Consider the following 23,182-nt stretch of genomic DNA (forward strand, 5'->3'; position numbering starts at 1 on the left):
AAAAAAACTGTTGAAAAGTGATTTTTCTCCCTGTGATCCTTGGTTAAAAGTTAAACAAAGTTCCCCCAGTTTTCTTTGGTAAGTTTTCAATCTGCTCGTGTGCACTGCAAATCAGCATTTTCCATGCTCGTTGGTCCCTGATGTCTGAACATCTTGCTGGACCCGTGACCCAAGGACTTTACTTTGTTAACCACAGAATCAGGGTAGGCATCAGACCTTTGCATTTCACAACTTAAAAATTTGATGCAACTAAACGAAAACAAAAACCCCAAGTCCCACCTTAATGTATCTTTAAACAGCTACTAAGACCACAGAAGATCAGTCCTAGGCAGGAAGTGACTCTCTTGACCAATTTGGGTTGTCAGTTTCCCTCTCCACTGGAGTGGACCAGGCAACGACACCCCCACAGCTACTTGGTACTGAAATGAAACTCAGCCTGCTTGGCCTTTTCAGATACCGGCTGCCTGGGACTTTGGCATGTGTAGCATTCAGCATGAATAGAAAGCAGCAGGACAGGAACTACTTCCACTCCTCACAGTGCAAACCATCCAGAATCTACCGAGACTAAGAGATGGCATTGTGGGGGAGGAATTCTACATTCTGTCACTGATAAGCATTGCAGTGCCTTTTGGTTTGGTTCTAGAAACACTGAGTGATAACACAACACATAACAATACAGTCTTGTTATCTGTGTTCAGATGGCTAATGCGGTTAATCCATTTTTTTGTGTGATCAGGAAGGACACATTGAATCACCCACACAGGAAGAAGGGATAAAGCTTTGGGGCTTCAAGTTGACCATAAATAATTTTCACTTGTCTAATAGGAAGTTTCCCAGGAGAGAAACAGATTTATTTGACTTTCCATCCTTTTGCAGGGAAATACTGCCTGTATTCTTTGGGGTTTTTTTCCCAAGTGCCTTTTTTCTAACTCTAGATTTGTATGAGAAGTAAATTTTTTTTAATTATGATAAAACATACATGACATAAAAATTACCATCTCAACCATTTTCAAACGTAGAGTTGTTTCGCAGTGTTAAGAAACTTTCACATTGTTCTGCGACCAATCTCCAGAACTTCTTCATCTTGTAAAACTTTAGCTCTGGACCCATTATACAACTCCACACACCCCCATCCCTGGTCCCTGGCAACCACCATTCTATTTTCTGTCTCTGGATTTGATGAGCGGTAAAATATTTTTATTTTAAACATTTACAGATTTTCGTGTTAACCTGCTTCCCAACCTAAGTCATTCATTCTTAGGGATTGTGTATCTTCTACCAGGTATTAAGAGTCAAAGGTTCAAAATAGAGGTGATCAGAGTCCTCGAGAGCTGGCTAATGTTAAAAAATCTCTCATCACCTTTTCATTCTCATTAAAAATTCTTTAGACTTAAAAAAAAATAGTTTGGCAGTTGATCACTATCAAGCATACAGATGGGCAGAGTAATTTGTCCTCTGTTACAAGTTTGGCCACAGACAAAAACGTAAGGACAAAAGAATTTTAGCTGAGAGGACACAGTGCTTCCCAGAACACAAGCAGGTTTCCTGCCTCAGGAGGGGTCTTTGGGAGAGTGCTGAGAGAGGGGCTGACACAAATTCCATGGATTGGTCACGATGTCGAAAGAGGAAGTTTTAAAGCTTCCGCCAGTGACCACAGATTCTGTCTAACCAATCCTGAAACTGCTTACAACCTGGAACTTGGCAAGTGACTTCCAAAGTTCTTTTCCCTCGTGGTTTATTATAAACTCTTGGGGTTGCCAGATTTAGAAAATATAGGACAGCAGTCAAATTTGAATTTCAGATGAACAACAAATAATGTTTAGTATATGTCCAAAATATTTAATCTGGCAACTCTAGCGTGGACCAGCCACTGGGAACTCTTATCAATGGTAAATAATCCACACCACCAGCCTGGTCTGAGGGTGGGTTCTGTAGGCTACCGTCAGAAAGGAAAGGACACATTTATTGACCATAGGTAGGTGGCTTCACAGCAGTCTATTGTAATATTCCCAAGAACCTGCTTATCTGTATTGTTACAATGCGGAAACCCAGCCTCCCAAAGGTTAGTTTATCTGAGACCACAAAACTCCTAGGAACAGGGAGACCTGGGACTGAATCCATTTCTAAATCCCATACCTTATTACAGCAAATCATAGGTCTAGGGCTGGTTGGTTGGTTAGTCTTTTGATTTTTTTTCTAAGTATGTCCTGGCTGTCCATATGCTCGCTCTGGGGGGATGGTGGGCAGCTAGGGGACCTTTGTAAACCTCGATTTCCTTATCTATAAATTAGAGTGCCCACAGCTTGGGTTGCTGTGAGGACTAAATGAGTTCACCTAAGTAAAATGCTGAGCACTTGTCGCACACAGCAATGGTCTCCTTTAAAGCCAAAAGGGTTTGTTCTATGAAAGAGGATGAGAAGTTGGGGGGGGGGGAGCTGGAAACCTGAGGCAGCCTGGAAATGCATGTTTATGCTTGAACCCCCACCCCGTGAAGGAGCTTCTCTAGCCAATTTGCAGGGTAGGCCAACAACTCCCCACCTTGCATAGAAGCAGTAGGGGGCACCCCTAGCTTTAGCCAAAGGCAAGAAGAAAGGCTTCTCCTGAAATTCTTTCAGTTCTCACTTTTCACTCTCTGTAAATAGCTACAACCTGATTTGCTTCAGGTGTGATCAGGAAATGTTTCAATGGAGTAGGGAGGAAATTCCAAGGATGAAAAGACCCTGTGGCTTAGGAGGGGAGGAGAGCAAGACCTAGCCCAGCTGGGTGGTTCATTTCACAGTCCCTCCCCTTCCTCCTCTCCTCCCCAGCTTTCCAATTCTCCCTCCTCTTCCTCCTCTTCCTCCTCTTCCCGCTCTGGTGCCCCAGCTTGGGCTTGGAGTCCTCCTGAAAGAACAAACCCCTGGTTATTGAGATCTGTTGCCACCTACTGCGGGGCCTTTGGTAAGTCTTCAAACATCAGTGGGCCTTGTTTCCCCGTCTGTGAATTCAAGTTTGGACCGGGTGAATTCATCTTGCTTACCTGTCTGGGTGGCGCTACTCCTCTTTTAAGTTTGGTCCGGATGGGTCGAAAGTGAGGGCACTTCATTTTAGCTATTATGAAATTAGTTCAGTCTATAAACAGTTTTTCTAAACTAATTTGCAACAATCAGGAGTATCATTAGATAGACGTTGAATGAACTTGAGCTCTTGCTTTCTACCTTTGAATGTGATTGACTATGAATGAAAGTGTGAATTTGTTTCCTACTCCCTCCCTTCATCCTATCCCAGGCTTTGGTATCATAACTCCTCAGGGGTAGAGATCTCACTGTGGGTTTGAATACCTTGTGTGGTGTAAGGAGCCTTTATGGAGATGTTGGGCTTCTTACCCAAAGCAATTTGAACTCTGTTTTAAGATTCTACTGAAAATGCTTAGAGTCTGATTTTGTAGCTCATTTAAAAACATTGTTTAAAAACTAAATTTAGTGTCTTTGCTACTAGGGGACAACTATAAACTATAGTTTCGGTCTGGTTTGTTTGGGTTTGGTTCAAGGAACACTGAATGATAACACATTAAGTCTTGTTATCTCTGCTCCGATCCCTTTATGTGGTTAATCCAGTTTTTGGTTAATCCAGTTTGATCTAGTTTTAAAGGGCAGACTGTTATCTCCCAAGAGACACATTTAAATGGAACTAATCGTGGCTACCATAATTATAAATTCTGAAGCCTCAAGTTAAGCTGACAAAGTCTTCGCCTTCCTCCCTCTGCTGCTTCCCCATTTTCTATCTGCTCGTAGAATCCCCGGGGGAGTCAGGCAAAGTCGTTAAAGCGCAATTTTAGAGTCACATCTGCTACTTTCTTGCTGTATGAGTTTAAATTACTTATATCAATGAACAGAGATGCTGATGATAATAGCATAATATGCCTGTAGGGAAAGGGTTTCGCCCAGTTTTTGCCACCTAGTAATATGTGAATCGTTGTCCTTTAGAAGCATTTCTTTGGGGGGATTAAGTGACAGCACTCATGTTGCATCACTGTTAGGTCAACTGCTGGAGTCTCCTGAAACGAACCTAAGCTGTCCACCCAAAAAGCCTTGCTCAGCCTCCCGGACCACGTCTCTCATTTTAAACAGTTAATTACTGTCTCTTTCTTGAAAATCTCTGTGTTTTATATTGTTTATTCTATTGCAATGGCTCTTAAGCCATTTGTTAAATGCAGATTGCTGGGCCCCCCTCTCAGCCCTTCTGACTCAGTAGGTCTGGGATGGAGCCTGAGAATTTGCATTTCTGACAGGTTCTCAGCTAGTGCTGAGGCTGCTGGTCAGGGTACTAGGGTACTATGATGACCACAGTTGTCTTCTGTTTGTCACCTTTAATATCCCTGTACCTAGGAATTAGCAGAGAGAAATTTACTGTTAGAAATTCCTAGTTATCAAGTCACGCAGATAATAAGCTAGATTTATCATTGAAGGCCAAGTTCCACAGATAACTGAGAGAAACATGGTTTTCTTCGTAAAGGAAGGGCAATTTGAAGGCAATCTGGCCAGTGAAAAACTTCTCTAAAAAAACTTGATAGGATACCGTAAAGTGTTAATCACTCAGGTGTTGATCAGTGCCCTAGATTAGTAGGGGAAATTGGTGTTTATAAATATAATAGTAACCAAGATTCTTTTAATAATTACATGTTTAACCAAGCTGTCATCCTTAAATACTAGATCCAGCTCAAATGGCTTAGTAGTTAGGTTGGCACCTGTTACACCTATTTAACAGACATTAAATACACTTTTCTAACTGGTAGGATCATTAACCCTGTCCCTTTCCTTTAATATAGTCCAGAACTTTGATGGGTCACCGCAGGTTTCTAGCAAGCATAAATAAAGAAATGGCTTATTATTAAGGCCTATACAAGGCAATGCCAGAAGACTGGCAAGTGTTTCTAATTAGCTCCATTCCTAATAACAGTAAATCTTTGGTTTGCATGGAATACAGTACTAAACAGAATTCTCAGCTGTGATGACTTGCCCAGATCCTCAGAGCCCTTTTCACAACCCTTTAGTTAATTTCTGATGATGTATAAGTTATGTGGTACATTTACACTTTATAGCAGGCTCGAGACTTTATCTCGTGTTCAAACAGGCACTTAACTCTAGCTTTTTTACATCCACATATACACTTTTCTGAAATAAGGAATTTGAGTTACACTTATGTGTGGATAAAGAACTCCAGTCCCAAGTTCACTTTTTTTCACTTTTTTCTTTTTTTTTCTTTTGAGACAGAGTCTCACTCCATGGCCCCAAGTAGACTGCAGTGGCTTTACAATAGTTCACTGCAACCTCAAACTCTTGGGCTCAAGGGAACCTCCTGCCTCAGCCTCCCAGGTAGCTAGGACTACAGGGTGCCTGCCAGCACAACCGGCTAATTTTTTCTGTTTTTGGTAGAGATGGGTCTCACTCTTGCTCAGGCTGGTCTAGAACTCCTGAACACAAATGATCCTCCTGCCTCGGCCTCCCAGAGTGCTAGGACTACAGGCGTGAGCCACCGTACCCAGCCCCAACTTAACTTTTTAAAGAGCTTAGTTTGTTTCCTTGTGAAGTTTCTACAGACAGTTCCACTTGGTCATTACGTTTAACATGCACTTTTCCTGCACCTTTGCTTTGGGTTTGAGGTAAGGAAGAGCTTTGGCATTGAGAAGGAAAGTGAAATTTGGGGCTTGGGCTTTGTTTTTGTTTTAACCTAGAAACCTAGGGATGCCCCCACACCCAAACATAGACAACAAGCGTCTTCGTTGTCCCTGGGAAGTGCTAGCCAGCAGTTTGCTAATGCCTGCACTCCCCTCCACGCCAGCCTCCCACGGCAGGTGGCGGATTGTTGCAGTGAGCAAGCTCGCAGTTAGCCACAAGCAGGTGCACACAATTGTGGGGGGGGGGGCTTTTTCCACACAAGTGCTCCAGCACACACAAAGGGTGGCCTTGGTTTTGCCAACCATGTGGCTTTCTCAAAAATGAATGGGGCTGGCACATTCCGATAGGGCTTTTGAGGTCAGTAAAGAAAAACAACAGCCCGTGAAAGGGGGCTTGAGAATGCCCAAAGGAATCATCGCCTGAAAAATATTAATAGTTGCAGTGACTCAGTGTGGAGGGTCACGGGCAGCTTCCTTCTGGAAATCTATCGAAATAGGAATCTGGACTGCCCTCAGGGTGGGGTTCAGCCTAGATAATCAGATAAAGTGCAAGCATGTTCTTCATTGTGACATCTGAATTCCTGCTGAAATGATGGAGAAAAACAATTTCTGGTTTGGTCACTGGCAAGTAGCAAGTGATTGTAGACTTATGGGCATTCTCTCTGGCTAGGACCCAGAGAAACCAGTCTCTCATGGCAATTCTGGTCAAGCGCATCTTTAAAATAACATCCACTGCCATTAGGGTCAGGAATGTCCAGGCGGGGTGAGTGCATTCATTGCTGGTGAAAGGCAGAGACATCACGACTGAAGCCTACTCACTGCCCCAACTACTTTCGGGCCCTTCCTCTGGTCTCTGAGTTTGATCATGGCTCATATAAACGGTGCCGCCTGCCCAGCCAGCCAGGTAGGAATCTTCTGTGTGGCAGCCAGACCTGGCTGCCCCTGCAAGCTCCAAGCCTCCATGCAGCCTCAGGCTCCCAGGCAAAATCCCCGGGAGGGTGAACATATAAGGACTCACCTATCGTCCCTTCACTCAAACATGAAATTCTGTTTGGTAATAAACTCTGAAAATGATCGGGATGAACCTTCTAGAATACTGTGCCAGTGTTTCTGACACGCTGGTGGATTCAGGTTTTGTTGCATTAGCATTGCACACTTCCCTCTACATGGAAGTCGGCTTGAACTTCGGCTTCCCCACGTCCATTCACTGGCCATATTTGATTTTGTTTTGTTGTGAATTATATCACACAGAAGAATGCATAAAACAGATACATACGGCATAAAAAACAAATTAGGAAGTGCACAGCCATACAGCCATACTCAGTGAGGAATGTTGCCAGGACCCCAGAAGTCTCCCTGACCGTTGTGTATTGTATTCCCCTTACTCCAATAAAATTCCCTCTTTCCTTACAGTCACTCTGACTCTCTTGTGCATATTTTCTCATCTGTTATGGTTTTATCACCTATCCATGATTCTAGCTTCATTTTGCTTGTTTTGGACCTTTACATACATGGAATTTTGATGTGTTTCACATTTGTGGTCTTGCATCTGTGCTTAGTACTTATGATATCCATCCATGTCATATGTAGCTGTAGTCTAATTTTTTTGCTGCATGGTATTCCATTGTATGAATACACTACATTTTTATCATTGCTACTGTTATGGAATATTTGGGTTGTTTCCCTTTTTTTTTTGTGAACAATGCTGCTATAAATCTTATTCTTGTGTGTGAGTTTCTCTAGGGATATACCTAGCAAAGGATTGCTGGGTCATAAAATATGGAAATTTCCAAATGATTGTACCAATTGAAAACTCTCACTAGCGATGGATCAGAGTTCCTATTGCCCTGCGTCTTCATATAAGGTGGATATTGTCAGGGTTTTAAAAGTTTGACAGTCTGTGTGTCAGTAATGCATTGGAGATTTCATTTGCATTTCCCTGATAACCTATGAAGTTGAACACTTTTTTTCTGTCTATTCACCATTTGGATTTCTTCTACAGAGTGTTTGTTGAAGGGTTTGACTCATTTTTCTGCTAGGCTGTCTGTCTTGGTCATCTTTTGATTCTTCTGTGGGCTCTTTTAATGTATTACAGCTCAGTCACCTCAATATCGGCAATGGCTTGCTGGAAATTTCCTGTATTAAAGAGGTTCTTATAGGAAAGGGATGTTCCTTAGTCATAAAGAATGTTTTGCAATAGTACAACTGACCAGATTCAAAGGAGTAATAGAAGTCTTTAAATTAATAAATTATCTGAAACTAGAAACCAAGTTAAGAAACTGAGAAGGCACCTCCCTCTCCATTCTTTATTAATAGTTTATGTCAGAAATTGCAAAACAATGGTAATGGTCTGCTGGTTTTTGTTTTGTTTTGTTTTGTTTAATGGCTTGTGCAGCATTTGAGTTTTTATTTTTGGTTTTCTTTTTTGGGCTTTTTTTTTTTTATTTGGTTGAGGCAATATTTTAAAATTCAGATATTTTGCATAAAACTCTGGGATTTGGGCTTATTTTTGAAAAATGCATTTGTTAGGCAGTGGTGGACTCACATTCCTGCATGGCAGAAATTACCTCGCTCTGAATAGTGGTTCCCAAAAACAGTAGAGTCTGATTGTATTTCCCAGTATCCAATCTCCCTTTCCTTCATTTTAGTAGAATTTTTAGCTAGGCACGTGGCTGCCCCAAATAAAGACTGCATATCCCAGGGTCCCTTGCAGTTAGAGCTGGCCATGTGATTAGTTCTGGCCAATGGGATTAGGGAAAGTGGGCAGCTTTCAGGTTCTGCCCCTACAGGAGCAGGTGTGTCCTCCCTCATTCTTTATCCCCTTCCTAATGGCTGAAACGTGGATGTGGTGAGAAGCTGTCTTGGACCATGTGAGGGATAACAACACCCCAGGAATGGCGGAGCAGCAAGAGAAGAAATTGAGTTCCTGAGTGCTTTCTCTTGTTCTACCTCTGATTTTTATGTAAAGAGAAATTAGCTAAAATTGTAATCTCTGTCACACAAATCTATGTCCTAATAATACTTCAAGTGGGTGACGTTCTCTTCCTTATAGTTCCCACCATTCCCATCATGTCCCCATGTCTGATGCTGAGTTGGACTTGCCATTTTCCAGCTAGCTGACCCAGTTGATGTTCTAATGCCTGACTCACTTGGCTCCCATTAGACATCTGCATCAGAGATCTCTAATGGTTATATTATGAGTGACATGAAAGAAAGTCTTCAATCTAAAAGACACACTTTAAAAAGTGTTAGGGTACAGCCAGGCACGGTGGCTCACACCTGTAATCATAGCACTCTGGGAAGCCAAGGCAGGAGGACTGCTTGAGCTCAGGAGTTCAAGACAACCCTGGGCAAGAGCGAGGCCCCGTCTCTACAAAAAAATGGAAAAATTAGCTGGCTGTGGTGATGCGTGTCTGTATTCGCAGCTACTAGGGAGGCTGAGGCAGGAGGACACCTTCAGCCCAGGAGTTTGAGGTTGCAGTGAGCTATGATGATGCCACTGCACTTTAGCTGGGGTGACAGAGCAAGAACTTGTCTCCAAAAAAAAAAAAAAAAAAAGTATTAGGGTAGAATTCTCAGAGTTTTCAATAATCTAATGAAGGATTTCTCAATCTCAACACTATTGACATTTTGGGCAGGATAATCCTTTCTCATTGGGAGCTGTCTTGTGCATTGTGGATGTATGGCAACATCCTGGCAAAGGCCAGTATCAGCTCCTTCCTTAATTGTGACTATCAGAAATGCCTTCAGATATTGCTAAATGTCAGAATTGCCCTAGTTGGGAACCACTAATCTAAAGGATCTTTCTTCTGTTTTCTTAGTTAACAGACTTATTTTTTAAAGCAATTTTAGATTTGCAGAAAGTACAAAGAGTTCCTCTATATCCCCCCCACACTGTATTCCCTATTATTAATATCTTGCATTAGTGTAGTACATTTGTTATTAAAAAGTCTATAGTCAGATTAAGGTTTATTCTTTATGTTTATACACTTCTATAAGTTTTGACAAATGTATAATGTTATGTATCTACCATTATAGTATCATACAGAATAGTTTCACTGCCCTAAAAATCCCCTTCATGCTTCATCTATTTAAGTATACTTCTTTTAAAGTAGTCTAAACTCTCCTTAAAATGATCCCTAAGCCGCTTCCCTATTAATTGCACATTGAAGTTGCTTCTCAGTGATTGATTAATACCCAACAAAAGGTCTTAATGAATGAATATTCATTATTGTTTAGGATGCTGCCTTATGGTTAACCTATGGTAATTTACTGATTTATTCAGCCAACATTTCTAGACAAATAACATCTTACCACATCTTTTAACTGGGGTGGATTCTAATTCATGTATAGTTTAAAATTACTCTTGAAAATTCTTGGGAAGTTGATATGTTGAAGATCAAAATACATCTTTCAATAAACCCAACACAGTATTTTTCTCCAATTGAAACACACAGCCATATCTTTACTTAAGCACTAAATGTAGAAGTTACCAGTATTTAGTGGACGTGCATTAAATGCTTAAATGCTAGAAAACTCTCAGGGTTGTGAGATGCTTGTGCTTTGAGGGGCACAAGACTAAAAACCATCGTAAAGGGCGACAGCTTCAAGTCTCCCATTTTGTACTTACTCTCAACCATGAGCTTCTTAAGAGTGGTGGATAAAATTTCTACCTCACTGCCGTCCCCTCTGTTCCCTCTTTTTTTTGGCTGACTGCATTTGTATATGTTAAAAGCAATTCCCTCATTTGACACTCACTTCTACATGTTAGGCATGCAGTATATACATTTATATATATTTGTTAAATGAATACATAAATTTATGATAAATAGCAACTTCCAATCTAGTGAAGTCTTGGTTGCCATGAAATTAACTATAATCCAAATATATGAATACTAGGCCGGGTTCTTGGGACATAGCTTGTATGGGTCACCTGAATCCAGAAGACAGAAACATACATGTGGTTGGTGGAGATGATTTATAACAAAAATTGATGCCCTTAGTTTATTACTTTAATATATATATGTATTTGTCCTTCATTAAAAAACAATCACAAGCCAACTTCCTTTAAAAGCTAAGTGCTATGAAGGACAGAGCATAAGAGATTATTAAGAAAAATAAATATTAATACTGGGAGTTGACAGTTGACCTTTAATATGAATAAATTGGATTGTGGTATATTTTGATTTTCAGGAAGCCCAAACCAGTTTCCCAAGATTGTCAGTGTGGTTAAGCCCTGGTGCTCAGATTTCAAATGAATAGAGTGATTTATTCTTATATAAGAATAGGAGCCAAGTGACTTTTTATTTCCTGTAGTAATTTAGAAAACTAGATCTTTCACCTTTAGGAAGGGCCACAACCCTGGTTTTGAAATGTAATGTTGACAGGTTCAAATCATAGTGTGTCCAAGCTAGGTGACACTCTCTGTCATTATCTGTTCTTCCTGAAGAGTCTACTCAGTGGTTCACCTCATTGCTTTGTGGCATGGTCAGGAAAGGGAGCTAGAACCAGAAGACAAACTTTCTATAGGCATTCAAGGAGAACCACGTAAACCAAACTTGGTCAAGTGACAGGAGTGAGCAATTTCTAATATGGCATGGTACAACGTGAGCCAAACAAAACCCATCTGGAAGCCATGCTTGGTTCCCCAGTTTGGGCTGTAACACCTGATCTGTGAGTGTTGGATGAATGCTTTAGAAGGAAATATGTCTTGGGTTCAATGTTGGGTCCTCCAGTTGGGGGCGCATCTGCTTCAATATCATGATTCACATTGGAGCAAACTCCAGAAAAGCTAATGTAAAATTGCGTTAGTGATAGATTTTGATACTAATTTGTCAGTGTTTTCATTTTTAACTGGGGGTGGTGATGAAGGGGAGCTGTCCCTTTCCAGAGTTGAGAATGATCATGTCCGTGCTCTAGGACCCTGCCCTGGGAGTCCGTCTGGGAAGCGAGTGATAGAACACAGTGGTGAGGAACTTAGAGCCCTTAGAGCCAAACAGGCTGGGTTTGCCTCTGACTCTTCCACAAAGTAGCTGTGAGACATTGACCAAATGACTTAACCTCTCAAAACCTCACACTCTTACCTGTAAAGCATGGATAGTAATAGTGCCTACTGCATGGGAATGCTTGTTACAGGAGGTGAATAATGCCCCAAAAGTGTATCTTGTGCTGCCTGGCACTTGGTAACCTTTCAACAAAGGGTTGGTAAAGGTAAGAAGAGGTGGAAAGTAGGAGGGGAAGACTTGGAGTAGTTAGATCAAAATTTTGAGTAGCTTTTGCATGTATTTATTCCAAGCTCTAATGTACTCTGGAGAGTCATGTTTTTTTCTTTATAGTATTGATATCCATAAATACTCAGGGCATTTAGAGAATTTTCTCTCATACAGTGCAAGACCAAGTATGACTGGGTTATATTACCTGTTCACTTTTTTTAAGTTCCATGATAACCACACCTTCCTCTTGACAACTAGGATTTTGCCATTTTGTAATTAGATATTGGCTGACCTTGCATGAAGTACATTGTAGTTCACTGGTGCGATTTGAGGGATACCTTGGGTTTCATTAGAAACTCGTTTTTCAGTCATCCTCTATTCAAGAGGTTTCCACAGACGGCTGACTTGTTCTGTTCTATTTCAGAGGGTGGTAAGGAAATAACAGAAGAGTAATAGAAAGGTCTATGTAAATTTTTTTATTTCAGTGATTCTGTTATGAAAACTTGGTGACATGTGAATGGTTTTGTGACAACCAGCATTCTAACATGGTGAATATTATGTAGGCACTAAAGGTAATTAGAAGGATGCCATAGGAATGTGGAGAAAGTAGATAATGAAATGGGAAGAATGTTGTGTAAAAATGCAATATGAAAATGTCCAATTGCAATCATAATTATGTACTAAAATGATGCAGAAAAATACTATAAGCCTCAAAATATCGTCGTATGACTTGGGTGTCAAGTCTGGGGGCTGTTTCTAGTTAGTCCATAACCTTACATGTGTTGATTACAACGTTTTGACGGAGCCCAGCTTGCTGTAAATTGTTACTTTTCAGATCTCACTCACTTGGTGACCAGCTTGGCTAACTTTCTAAGTAACAGTGCCTGACATTACCTTATTATGTTTCTTTTTAGTGATGAAAATGCCAGGAAAGACTTAAAGACACTGCCAGCCTTTCCAACCAAAACCCTCCAGGAGCATCCGTCCCTTGCTTACTGGTGAGCCAAATCAGGATAGCAGATGACCCGTTATCCTAGCCTCCACTGCAAACTGCATGCTTTTCAGGAAGCTAAAATAAATATAAGTGAGAACAATATCAAGTTGTCCATCAAATGTATCAAAGTAACCACAGGTAGACCTTGAACCTTTCAATGAAAGGTTGTAGTCAAAGCTTGCTGGAGATCATTATACCAAGACATGTCCTGCAGTCATTTGTAAAGAGAGGCCGTGCGCTGTTTCTTTTAAGTGCATAAAATGTTTGTAGCGTATGCTTTTAGGTGGATTCAGTATGTGTGCAGTCACTGTATAATGTAGCCTTAATCTAGCAGAATGCAATATGTGTGCTATAAAATACAGATTTCTTTGGTCAGAAGTTTCCTGAGTAACCAGGGGTTTCCACTACAGCCGGATATCATTGTATATTTTGAGTTAGTTTAATTGTTTGTATTTTAATGAATACATAGTATACATTTTCCATCCCGTATTTTTTTCTAGATAATTACTTTTTTCCCTAAAAATACTTGTATTCTCATTAAATATATTTTTCTCCTTGGTTTCAGTCTCTTAGTCATCAAGACAGTTTTCTTTTCTACTAAACAACTGCAAAATAAAGATTACAAAATAAATTTTCAACATTGATAGCTTTTTTTTTTGAACCCCCTTCCAAGAAAAATCAACATTGATAGCTTTAATATGAAAGTTGGAATATATCTCCCAAATATATAGTGAGCACTGAGGCTTCATTATATCCTGACTCTGGAAACTTCTGAACAATTCATAGTTAAGTGATAGTTCCTTAAAAAAAAAAAAAAAGGCTGATTACAAGTGATGATTGTTATGTGAAGATAAAAATATTTACTCTTCTGGGTTATATTTGATATGATTAGAAGAGCTGTCTGTCTGAAAGTAGGGTAAGATAGTCAAATGATGTCAAAGATTGCCTGACCTCAGCCTAGTTCTCTCTTTTCCAGCCAACAAGTTTTATTACCCTAGGATAATAATGAAGGATTTTCTCCTAAAGCAGTGTGTGTGCAAGTGGTAATAGAATGTTTTAGATTGCACACAGACCCAGAAGCAGTATTAATTCTTTTTAAATCTTTCTGAATAATTCAAGGAGGAAATCTTTAATGCCTACCACTTGCTGATCTCCCAGGTTTTTTTTTTTTCTTTCTTCACTTCTCATGTAACATTCTGTTGAGATCTCCCAGTTTTAATTAAAGAAAAGGTAGGCCTTATGCTCAAAATTTCCTCAACAATGTTTTGCAAGTAAAATTTAATGTCATTATTTTATATCTATTATATTCCATCTGGTTATGGCAAAAGATAATTTTCCATTTGAGAAGGTGATATTATTTCCTTTTCTAGTAAATTATGTTTTTAAATATTAGTATATTATATGTATTAATTATAAATTAAAGGTCATAATGGAGGTAGTTAAATGTCTAAAGTTCAGGAATCCGTGTCCTATAGACACAAGAGTCAGACAGACTCTATCTTCCAAACAAGTTGGTGAAGGCCTTCCCTCTCAAGTTTCTAGTAGTCACCTGAAAATCTGGAAATTGAATCTGCACCTCCTATAATCATGCATTGCCATATTTTTCATTTCTTTGTTTTACAGTGAGGACAGGGTAATTGAGCACTATTTGAAAATTAAAGGTCTGACTCGGGGTCAAGCTGTGGTTCAGTAAGTATCTTTCTTTCCTCTTGCTTCGATATAATTATAAAGTCTCCCATTTGAAGATGTCATTTGAAATGATTTCTGTTGTGTAGTTTTCATGTGCATAGTCCTTATCTGGTGAGAAATATCTTACCATGAATTAGAAAATGTTTTGGGTCATTCCATATACATTGGTGTCATCAACTCAGATGCCTATCAGGCAGGTAACAAAAATGAGAAATATAGACCAGATGTACGGCAATAGGGAATGGTAGGGACTGTGGTGAACTGGAGAGCTTTCATTCTGGGAAGAGGCAAGGTAACTTAGCTTCAGAATTCAGGCATAATATTGCTAGATCCTCTATTTTCCCATAGAAGCTGGAAATTCAGATTTTTAAATCCCAATTTCAAACATTGGAAAGTAATTTTAAGAAATTTTAATGCAATGTGAGCCAAGCAAAACCTATCTGGAAGTCATGCTTGGTTCCCTCATTTGTGACTCTGCTTTGGGCAGAGCACATAGTGTATTGGTGTTGGATAATCTGCTTCTTCATGCTACCAAGAACAAACCTAGGTGGCATATTTCTGCATTTTATGACTTAGAGTTACCACCCATTTATTAAGAACATTTTACCTGCAACATTAAACTTTTAAAATTATAAAAACCAAATTAGTTTTAAGTGTATTATTGCTATAGTAACTAGAGAATGACTTTTATGGCCATAGAAGTTTTAAAAACCCTGCTGAGTACAGCATAGAGCATTTGAGAACTAAAATAAGGACTTGGAGATTGCTAAACTCCTGGTCAGTGTATAGATTTTCCTCACACTCCTACTTCTTTGCTCTAATCTCATTTTTATAACACACCTTCTGTCATCTTCAAGGCAGAAATCAGAAGTTAGCAGTCCTAGGGTTGAATCCTTGACATTTTAACTAATTGTGCCTGTTTTCTGAACCTGAGGTGGGAGGAGGAATAACAGTTTCCCTGAAGGATTTTAGGGAAGGCTGGTGAGTACAGTCATGTGCTATGTAACATTTCAGTCATTGACAGATCCCATCTAGAACTGGATTTGTACTGCACCTTTTCTGTTTAAATACACAAACACCACTGTGTTACAGTTGCGTACATTATTCAGTATAGTCACATGCTGTACAAGTTAGGCTAGGCTATACCACATAGCCAGGTGTGCAGTAGGCTATACCATCTGGGTTTGTATAAGTATACTCTATAATGTTCATACAATGTTGAATTTACCTAAGGACGCATTTCTCAGAACGTATCCCTGTCAAGTGACACGTGACTGTATATTACAAAGTGCCCTTGCCTGGTAGCTGGGTGCAGTGACTCATGCCTGTAATCTCAGCCTGTAATCCCAAGCAGAGGCAGGAGGATCACTGGAGGCCAGGAGTTTGAGATGAGCCTGGACAACATAGCGAGACCCTCTCCCTACAGAAAAATATTTTTACAAATTAGCCAGACGTGGTGGTACATGCCTATAGTCCTAGCTACTCAGGAGGCTGAGGCAGGAGAATTGTTTAAGCCCAGGAGTTTGAGGTTACAGTGAGCCGTGATCCAGCCACTGCACTCCAGCCTGTTGACAGAGAGAGACCTTGTCTCTAAGAAGAAAGGGAAGGAAGGAAGAAAGGGAAGGAAGGAAGGGAAGGGAAGGGAGGGAAGGGAAGAGGGAAGGGAGGGGAGGGGAGGGGAGGGAAGGGAGGGAGGGAGGGAGGGAGGAAGGAAGGAAGGAAGGAAGGAAGGAAGGAAGGAAGGAAGGAAGGAAGGAAGGAAGGAAGGAAGGAAGGAACCTTGCTTAAATGCAGTCCTTCTACTGCTCTTGGTCATTATTGTGTGGCTCCAAATAAGTGGCTGTTTAACTTGGTAGTTAAGGCTCTAGGCCATGGAGTCTAACTGAGTTTGTTATAATCCTGGTCATGCAGTATAATTGCTATGTGACCTTGACACATTTACTTAACCTCTTATATTTATTTACATGTAGGCCATTTACTTAAAAAAAAATCAAGTTATTGATTACAGTGTCCAGAGAAATTGATATTCAAAATGTCATTAAACGGTCCACTTGCATTAAATAGGAACCTCAGTTTCTTGAGGCCAGAGAGGAGGTCTTACACAATTTAGTCCACTCCAAAACCTTAAAGATACACAACAGATACTTGTTGAATTGAAAATAGTAAGGGGTGGCATCATTGCTTTAATTTTTATTTTGGGGGTGACACTTTTAAAGTCAGGTTTACATACCATAAAATTCATCCTTTTAAAGTATCTTTTTCTAAGAGTTTTGACAGATGTTTGCAGTTATATCACCTGTACCACAAGCAATATTTGGAATAGCTTTTTTTTTGTACTTTATTATGAGCATGACCCAAAAGTTGATTCTTATTGCTTGCATCATTAGGTGCTTACTTTAAAAAATATTTGCAATTTGAGTCTATAATACATTTCTGAGCCACAAAAATCTTAATGTGCAGAAAATAACATTTTCTATAGCTTTTTGAAATTGAGGTTCTATTAGCAACTTCCTAACATTTGGATAAGGTAAAATATGTTATTCCCCGGAATGGTTTATTCTATTTCTGCTTGAGTCAAAGATATTACTCATCATTATAATGAGGAAAGTAGAAACAAATTGGGTTTTTTAAATCACTTTTCCCAAAAGGGTTCTGATTGTTTTAATGAGATTATGATATATATTCATCTTCCATAGGTATATGAAAATAGTAGAGGCTCTGCCGACTTATGGAGTCCATTATTATGCAGTAAAGGTAAATACTTTCACATGAATAAGCTTTCATAATGCCCGTGTATTTTACAAGAGTTATTGCACACCAACTTTCTAAAATCACATAAATCAATACCCATATGTGTAAAATTGCCTCTAGAAATTGCAGCATGTAGAATAGGATTGATTTTCTTAATATTAAAAACCCAAATATATCATCATTTTTAGCAAATTATAAAGCACATTCATTTTTGCAAAATACTTATTAACATTCAAATGTTTTCCTAAGACCTCTCATAATCCTAAAATATTCAGATCATTCTCTTTTGATATACCTCCCCTTGCTGATTTTTCTCTTTTCCAGCTGTTTACCTTTCTGACACTACCAGGTCCTCATCTGGCAGTGCCTTTGTATGAGAAACATACAGTCTCCAGTGTTATTTAACAGCTTCATAAAATGCTGAAATTTTTGCAGGATTTGCAATACCACTTTTCAATCAGTATGTTTCGTATTTACATAGTATTTTCAGATATTTATAAGCAGGGGGAGTTTGACAAAGAAATATTTCGAGATGATGAGAAGGGAGGGATAAAGCATAGTGTTAAGAAGGGAGTCTTGTTTGAAAGAGGAATAATTTTGTAAGTGATCCATTCTTGCGTGACTTTTCATGTTATGACAATGCTTACATCTCTATACAATTCAAAATGGTGGAGAATTAGATAAGAAATACGTGCATGTTGAGAATACCCTGCACTTATGTACCAGTTTTACTTAATTTCTGCTGATTCTGGTTTGCAAATATGTATATGCAAATCATCCTTTGCTTTGGCAAGACCTAAAAGATAAATTTATGAAAACAATATATTGCTCCCCTCCCCATATGTACCTCAAAATAATTATTCAAACATCCTGTCATCGAATTGCACAGTTCTCCAAAGGGTTTTTGGATATTCCCATGTTCATTGTTAATTGTATTATGCACATTAGGATTTAGAACCACTTTTCTCATCTTTGTAATTCTTTGGAAACTTCCCCAACCTTTTGTAACTGGTTACTAATTGACAGAACAAAGAGCCTTTTTTTTCCCCGAATGGATAACTGGCTTTTACTGGATTAATTCTGAGTTGAATTACTTACATTTTATTTCTTCTCTCCAACTGTTCAATCAAAACAGTAACGTTTCATTCTTTTTGATGGTATTAACAGTATTGTTCTGTTTTGACTTATAGATCTTATTTGAAGAAACCCTAAGTAGGCATTTTAATAACAAGTTGGATTTTTAGGTAGTGTTTTATTTACCAAGACAGCTTTATTTAGCTTGTTGATACTTGTTAAGGGATGAAATTGGTAGATATTAATTCACCTCTAGAAGACTTAACAATTAAGTCTTGGTTCTCATGCTTTTCCATCTTCCAGGATAAACAGGGACTTCCTTGGTGGCTTGGAATCAGCTATAAAGGAATCGGCCAGTATGATTTACAAGATAAGGTGAAGCCTCGGAAAGTAAGTGTGAATCATTTCAGACACTTAGGAGAACCTTGAGCTGTTGTAGAGTTGGCAACATCACTTAGGGGACACTGAGCAGTCTTGGGCAAAGAACTTGGTTAGTTAAGTTATGGGTTCAGAGAAGACTCAAGTTAAATGTAAAATATTTTTTATAACCCATTTAGGCATCATTTACACAATTCCACATCTGGTCTTTTCTTCTAAGGTGATAATCAAAGTTATGCACTAAGATTTAACTATAAGGATGTTGATTGCATCAAGCACGTACCATTAGGTTTCTATTTGAAGTTAATATGAACAAGATAATGCCATTTATTTTATGCATTTTATATATACATTCATACTTATATATATTTGAATTGGCTAGATAGACATTTAGATGAATTATAATGACATATGTCAAAATTTTTGATGCTGGTTATCTCTCAATGGTACAGTTATGAGTAATCTTTCTACTACTGCTGCTATTTGTTTCACAATTTTTTTTTTTTTAAGACAGAGTCTTGCTCTGTTGCCCCAGGTAGAGTGCAGTGGAATCATCATAGCTCACTGCAACCTCCAACTCCTGGGCTTAAGTGATTCTCCTGCTTCAGCCTACCAAGTAGCTGGACTACAGGTGTGCACCATGACGCCTGGCTAATTTTTCTATTTTTTTGCAGAGATGGGGTCTCGCTCTTGCTCAGGCTGGTCTTGAACTCCTGAGCTCAAGTGATTGTCCCGCCTCAGCCTCCCAGAGTGGTAGGATTACAGGCCTGAGCCACCACATCCGGCCTGTCGTACAATTTTACGCAGTAAACATGTCTGCTTTTTGTAAAGAAAAGTCAATTACATGCTATTTATTAAAGGATCATGATCTGTCAGATTTGGATTTCTAGCACTAAATAAGTTACATTAATTTCCATTTAAAATTTGACTATGAAGCTGCTGCTCTTGACCCAGGAATAAGTGTACAATATTTTTGCTTATATAAGAATTAATGAATCCATATAGATCGTCATCCGGCTGCTCTCCGCCTGTTTAGCATTATAGTGACATAAAGTCTGACTCATGCTGCCCTGGTTTGTTTTGCCACCCTCCCTGCACTATGCTGGGAGTCCTGGGAGTGAAACGATGGCCTCTAATAACAGACCATCGTCACACTACCTGTGGTATCACAACCCGACATCACAGCCTTCAATAAATAACTCCTATCATTTGCATCTGTCTGTTGCTTTCATGTGCTTTAGAAAAACAGCCGTTTCCTTCATAAAGCATCCCTGTAATCACACCCCAGCGCTCTTCGTCTTCTAAGTGTCCTTGTAGCTCCAGTCACTGCTCAGTCTTCCTTGAGTTACGAAAATAAATAAAGCTCCTCTCTTCTCCCACTTTATGGTTGTGAAATGTGACACTGACACAGATAACACAAACGGGTGGCCTAGGGGGGCACTGACAACCCCCTCCCCACCTCAATACTGATCCCGCCCTCCTGCCTCAGACACTGGGCATTGAGGCTTTTTATCAGAAATTATCAATGAAAACAATAAAACATCATTCAACAACTGATAGACAGCAGGACAGCATGTCTGCAGTCATACAGTTAGCATGTTGCTTCTGGAAGCCCTGTGACCAAGATCAATGTAAGGATACTTACTTAATTTCCAGTAAGAATGTCAGTAATATTGTTCCTACCCATATTTGAATATTTACTTCTAAATCCACATTTCTAAGCAATAATGTTAGAAATGAAAGGTACCCAATTTTTTCAAATATTTTTCAGAATCATTTTTATACATAGCTGCATTTTTTTAACCAAAAGTAAGACATATTCATCACGAGAAAACAAAAAACAAAAAAGCAAACACTACAGAAATATGTCCATTAGGGCAGGAAGTCTTTCTTCAATTCCCATTCTTCCCTGGTGATAACTAACCACTGTTAAGAGAGGGATACTGGTTCATTTAGATTTTTGTCTATATATTCTAAGCTTTTACAAAAAGAGAAATCTATACACACTATTCCATACCTTGCCATATTTCTCCAGCTCATTTATAAACTAATTTCTTATCACTCTTTTTAAAGCTGCCTAGTGTTGCGTTAATGGAAATAAAATTTGACCAGTTCTCTTTTGATGGACATTATGGTTGTTTCCATTCAGGATGGGGGAGGGGTGGAGCGAGTTTCCAGAGCAGAATAAAGGACCCCAGCCAAGGCAAATAATTAACCCCTAGTTTATGTCTATTTTGTAAGACCAAAGTATTGCTCATAGTGTTTTCTTAAGGTTGACTTCACCTGTATTAATTTTTTTTTTTTTGCTAATTTATTTCTCTCTTGAATTTGAAGAAATAACATTCAGAACTCATGTTAGTTTTTCCAAATCTTGCATCTGAAATATAACTTAAATCAACTCACAAGTAATTTCTTAGCTAATGTGGCTTGGTAAAATTAAGATTCCCACAGAATGTAAATGCCTCCGCTAAAAGCAACCAGGCATTCTCCCAAAATAGTGGTGAGTCAGAATTTGCACAGTAAATATTGTGGTTAATTTCCTCCCCTGTGCTCATGACTCAGGCCTTTCTTTACATTCACAGTTTCATGGAAATTGGCAAATATTGCTTGACACCAATTATAATCAGTGTTGCTTGTTCATTCCAGTGCCTAGATAAGGATCAGAAGCGACTTCCTTTTTTCAATGTGCAGTTTTTCTATTTCATTTTCAAGATATGCCATTCAATTCAAAAAGCACCATAAACAGGCCATTTGTGGGTTACCATTTTCTTGCCTTCTCTTTCTCCATTATTTTGGGGGGTGTCTACTCTGTTCCATTGTTTGCTTCATCCTTTCTTCTGTTAAAATCTGACAGTGGATTTTGCTTGCATATATTTATTTTCCATGTCTAAACAGCGTAAGGGTTTAATTGGAGTGAGGATGTTCTACAATCTCTGTCCTGGCCCAGTTTGCACAATTGAAAGAATGCATAATTTAAAGGGCTGTAAGTACTGACTTACAGAAGGAGGATCATGCTTCAGCTGTTTGTGGGGACCTGTGCATGCAACAAGTTAACCAATGACCAGGTAGGAATGCAGGTCAGATTGGCAAACTCTAATGAAACAAGAGTCTAATGAAACTCTTATTAATGGCAGGCCTTAAGATGTTCAGCCTCTTGAGCCACATGCCTGCCTTGTTATAATATAATTATGTGGCTTAAAAACAGGCCAGAAGGAGGGAGATTTACCAAGAATAGAGAGACTGGGGCCGGAGGGCTAGTTTGAAAGGGATTGTTGCAAGATCTACCAACAGAGGCCTTCCAACCTTTCAACACAGTCTGTCATTACCGCCTGTGAATGTCAGAGATTGTGTTTGTTTCACCTTCCAGAGCACCCAGAAGTGCTCTTAATGCCTTTTAGCTATAAGGCTTTTTTGCCAGTCTGGGGGGGCCAATAAGTTGTTGCAATACAGGGTGAGAGTTTGGGAGGCATCCCAAATTCTGTCCCTGGGGTCTATTTACTCTGTGACATTGGGCATATAGTTTAATCTTTCTTTAAAATGGGTTCCCTCATCTTCACGATGGTAGTGTCACCAACTGCGTAGGGTGGTTGTAAGAACTAAATGACATTACTTTTGACACCGTGGATGATACAGTCATCTCTTGTAGTAGTGAGGGAGACAGACAATAAAAGAAATCTCCTTGAATCACTCTGTGGTTGGAGACACTGCTGCAAACCCATAGCCCTAGTGTGTGGTCTAAGAATCCACACTCAAGTTTTCTATTTTCAGAGACTTGTAAGCACTCCCTTCCCCTCCCAATTCTTTAACCATAATGCCTGGAGGTGTGATGCAAATTAAGAGAAAATTTTTAAATCCAGAGTTACACACCACAAAAATTTAGAGTATTAAAAATTCAGAGCATAAGGAGTTTTACTTTTTAATCCTCCCTTTGTGCATGAATGTCATCACAAACTCTTACGGAATATGAAAACACACCAGAACTCGATTCGAAATCATAGGACATTTGGACTTAAAAACTGATGAAGTTTCACTTAAAAGAAAGTGCGACCTTGTGCTCCTTCTAGGTATTTATTGTTCACTGAGTATTTCAAGGAAAAATGTCTATTCTTCACAGAGAAGTAGACGGTAGGTCAGTGACTGGGCCACGTATTAGTATATGTCATGACAGATTTATACCCCTCCAGCAAATATTTCACCTGGGAAAACCAGAGTGTGTCAGCTGACAGAGATGGGAGAAATGAAATGGCCTGCTGTCAAGGTGTCATAGGTAGTCCATAGTGCGACAAAATGCCTTTCAAGGTTAGTATCTTTTAGCATAAAAACGTGCTAAGAGAGACCTGAGATGAACTTCATCACCGTAGGGTATTTTAGGAAGGGAAAAAGTTCTTAGCCTTCAGTTAACTGATTTAAAAAAAAAACACTATTGGA

The 23,182-nt window shown here is 39.3% G+C and overlaps 1 protein-coding gene across 4 annotated transcripts in view; it reads left to right on the forward strand.

Moving 5' to 3' along the window:
* The window catches only part of FRMD4B (FERM domain containing 4B), a 293,677-nt gene that overhangs the window by 239,295 nt on the left and 31,200 nt on the right, over positions 1-23,182 (forward strand). For all 4 annotated transcript variants that reach the window (XM_045529652.1, XM_045529650.1, XM_045529648.1 and 1 more), the window contains 4 exons: positions 12,783-12,866; positions 14,486-14,551; positions 17,248-17,305; positions 18,680-18,766. In XM_045529652.1, the coding sequence (XP_045385608.1) occupies positions 12,783-12,866; positions 14,486-14,551; positions 17,248-17,305; positions 18,680-18,766 (295 nt within the window). The remainder of the gene's footprint in view (positions 1-12,782; positions 12,867-14,485; positions 14,552-17,247; positions 17,306-18,679; positions 18,767-23,182) is intronic.

This window comes from Lemur catta, chromosome 18 (genome assembly GCF_020740605.2).
Source record: "Lemur catta isolate mLemCat1 chromosome 18, mLemCat1.pri, whole genome shotgun sequence".
NCBI classification, from domain to species: Eukaryota; Metazoa; Chordata; class Mammalia; order Primates; family Lemuridae; genus Lemur; species Lemur catta.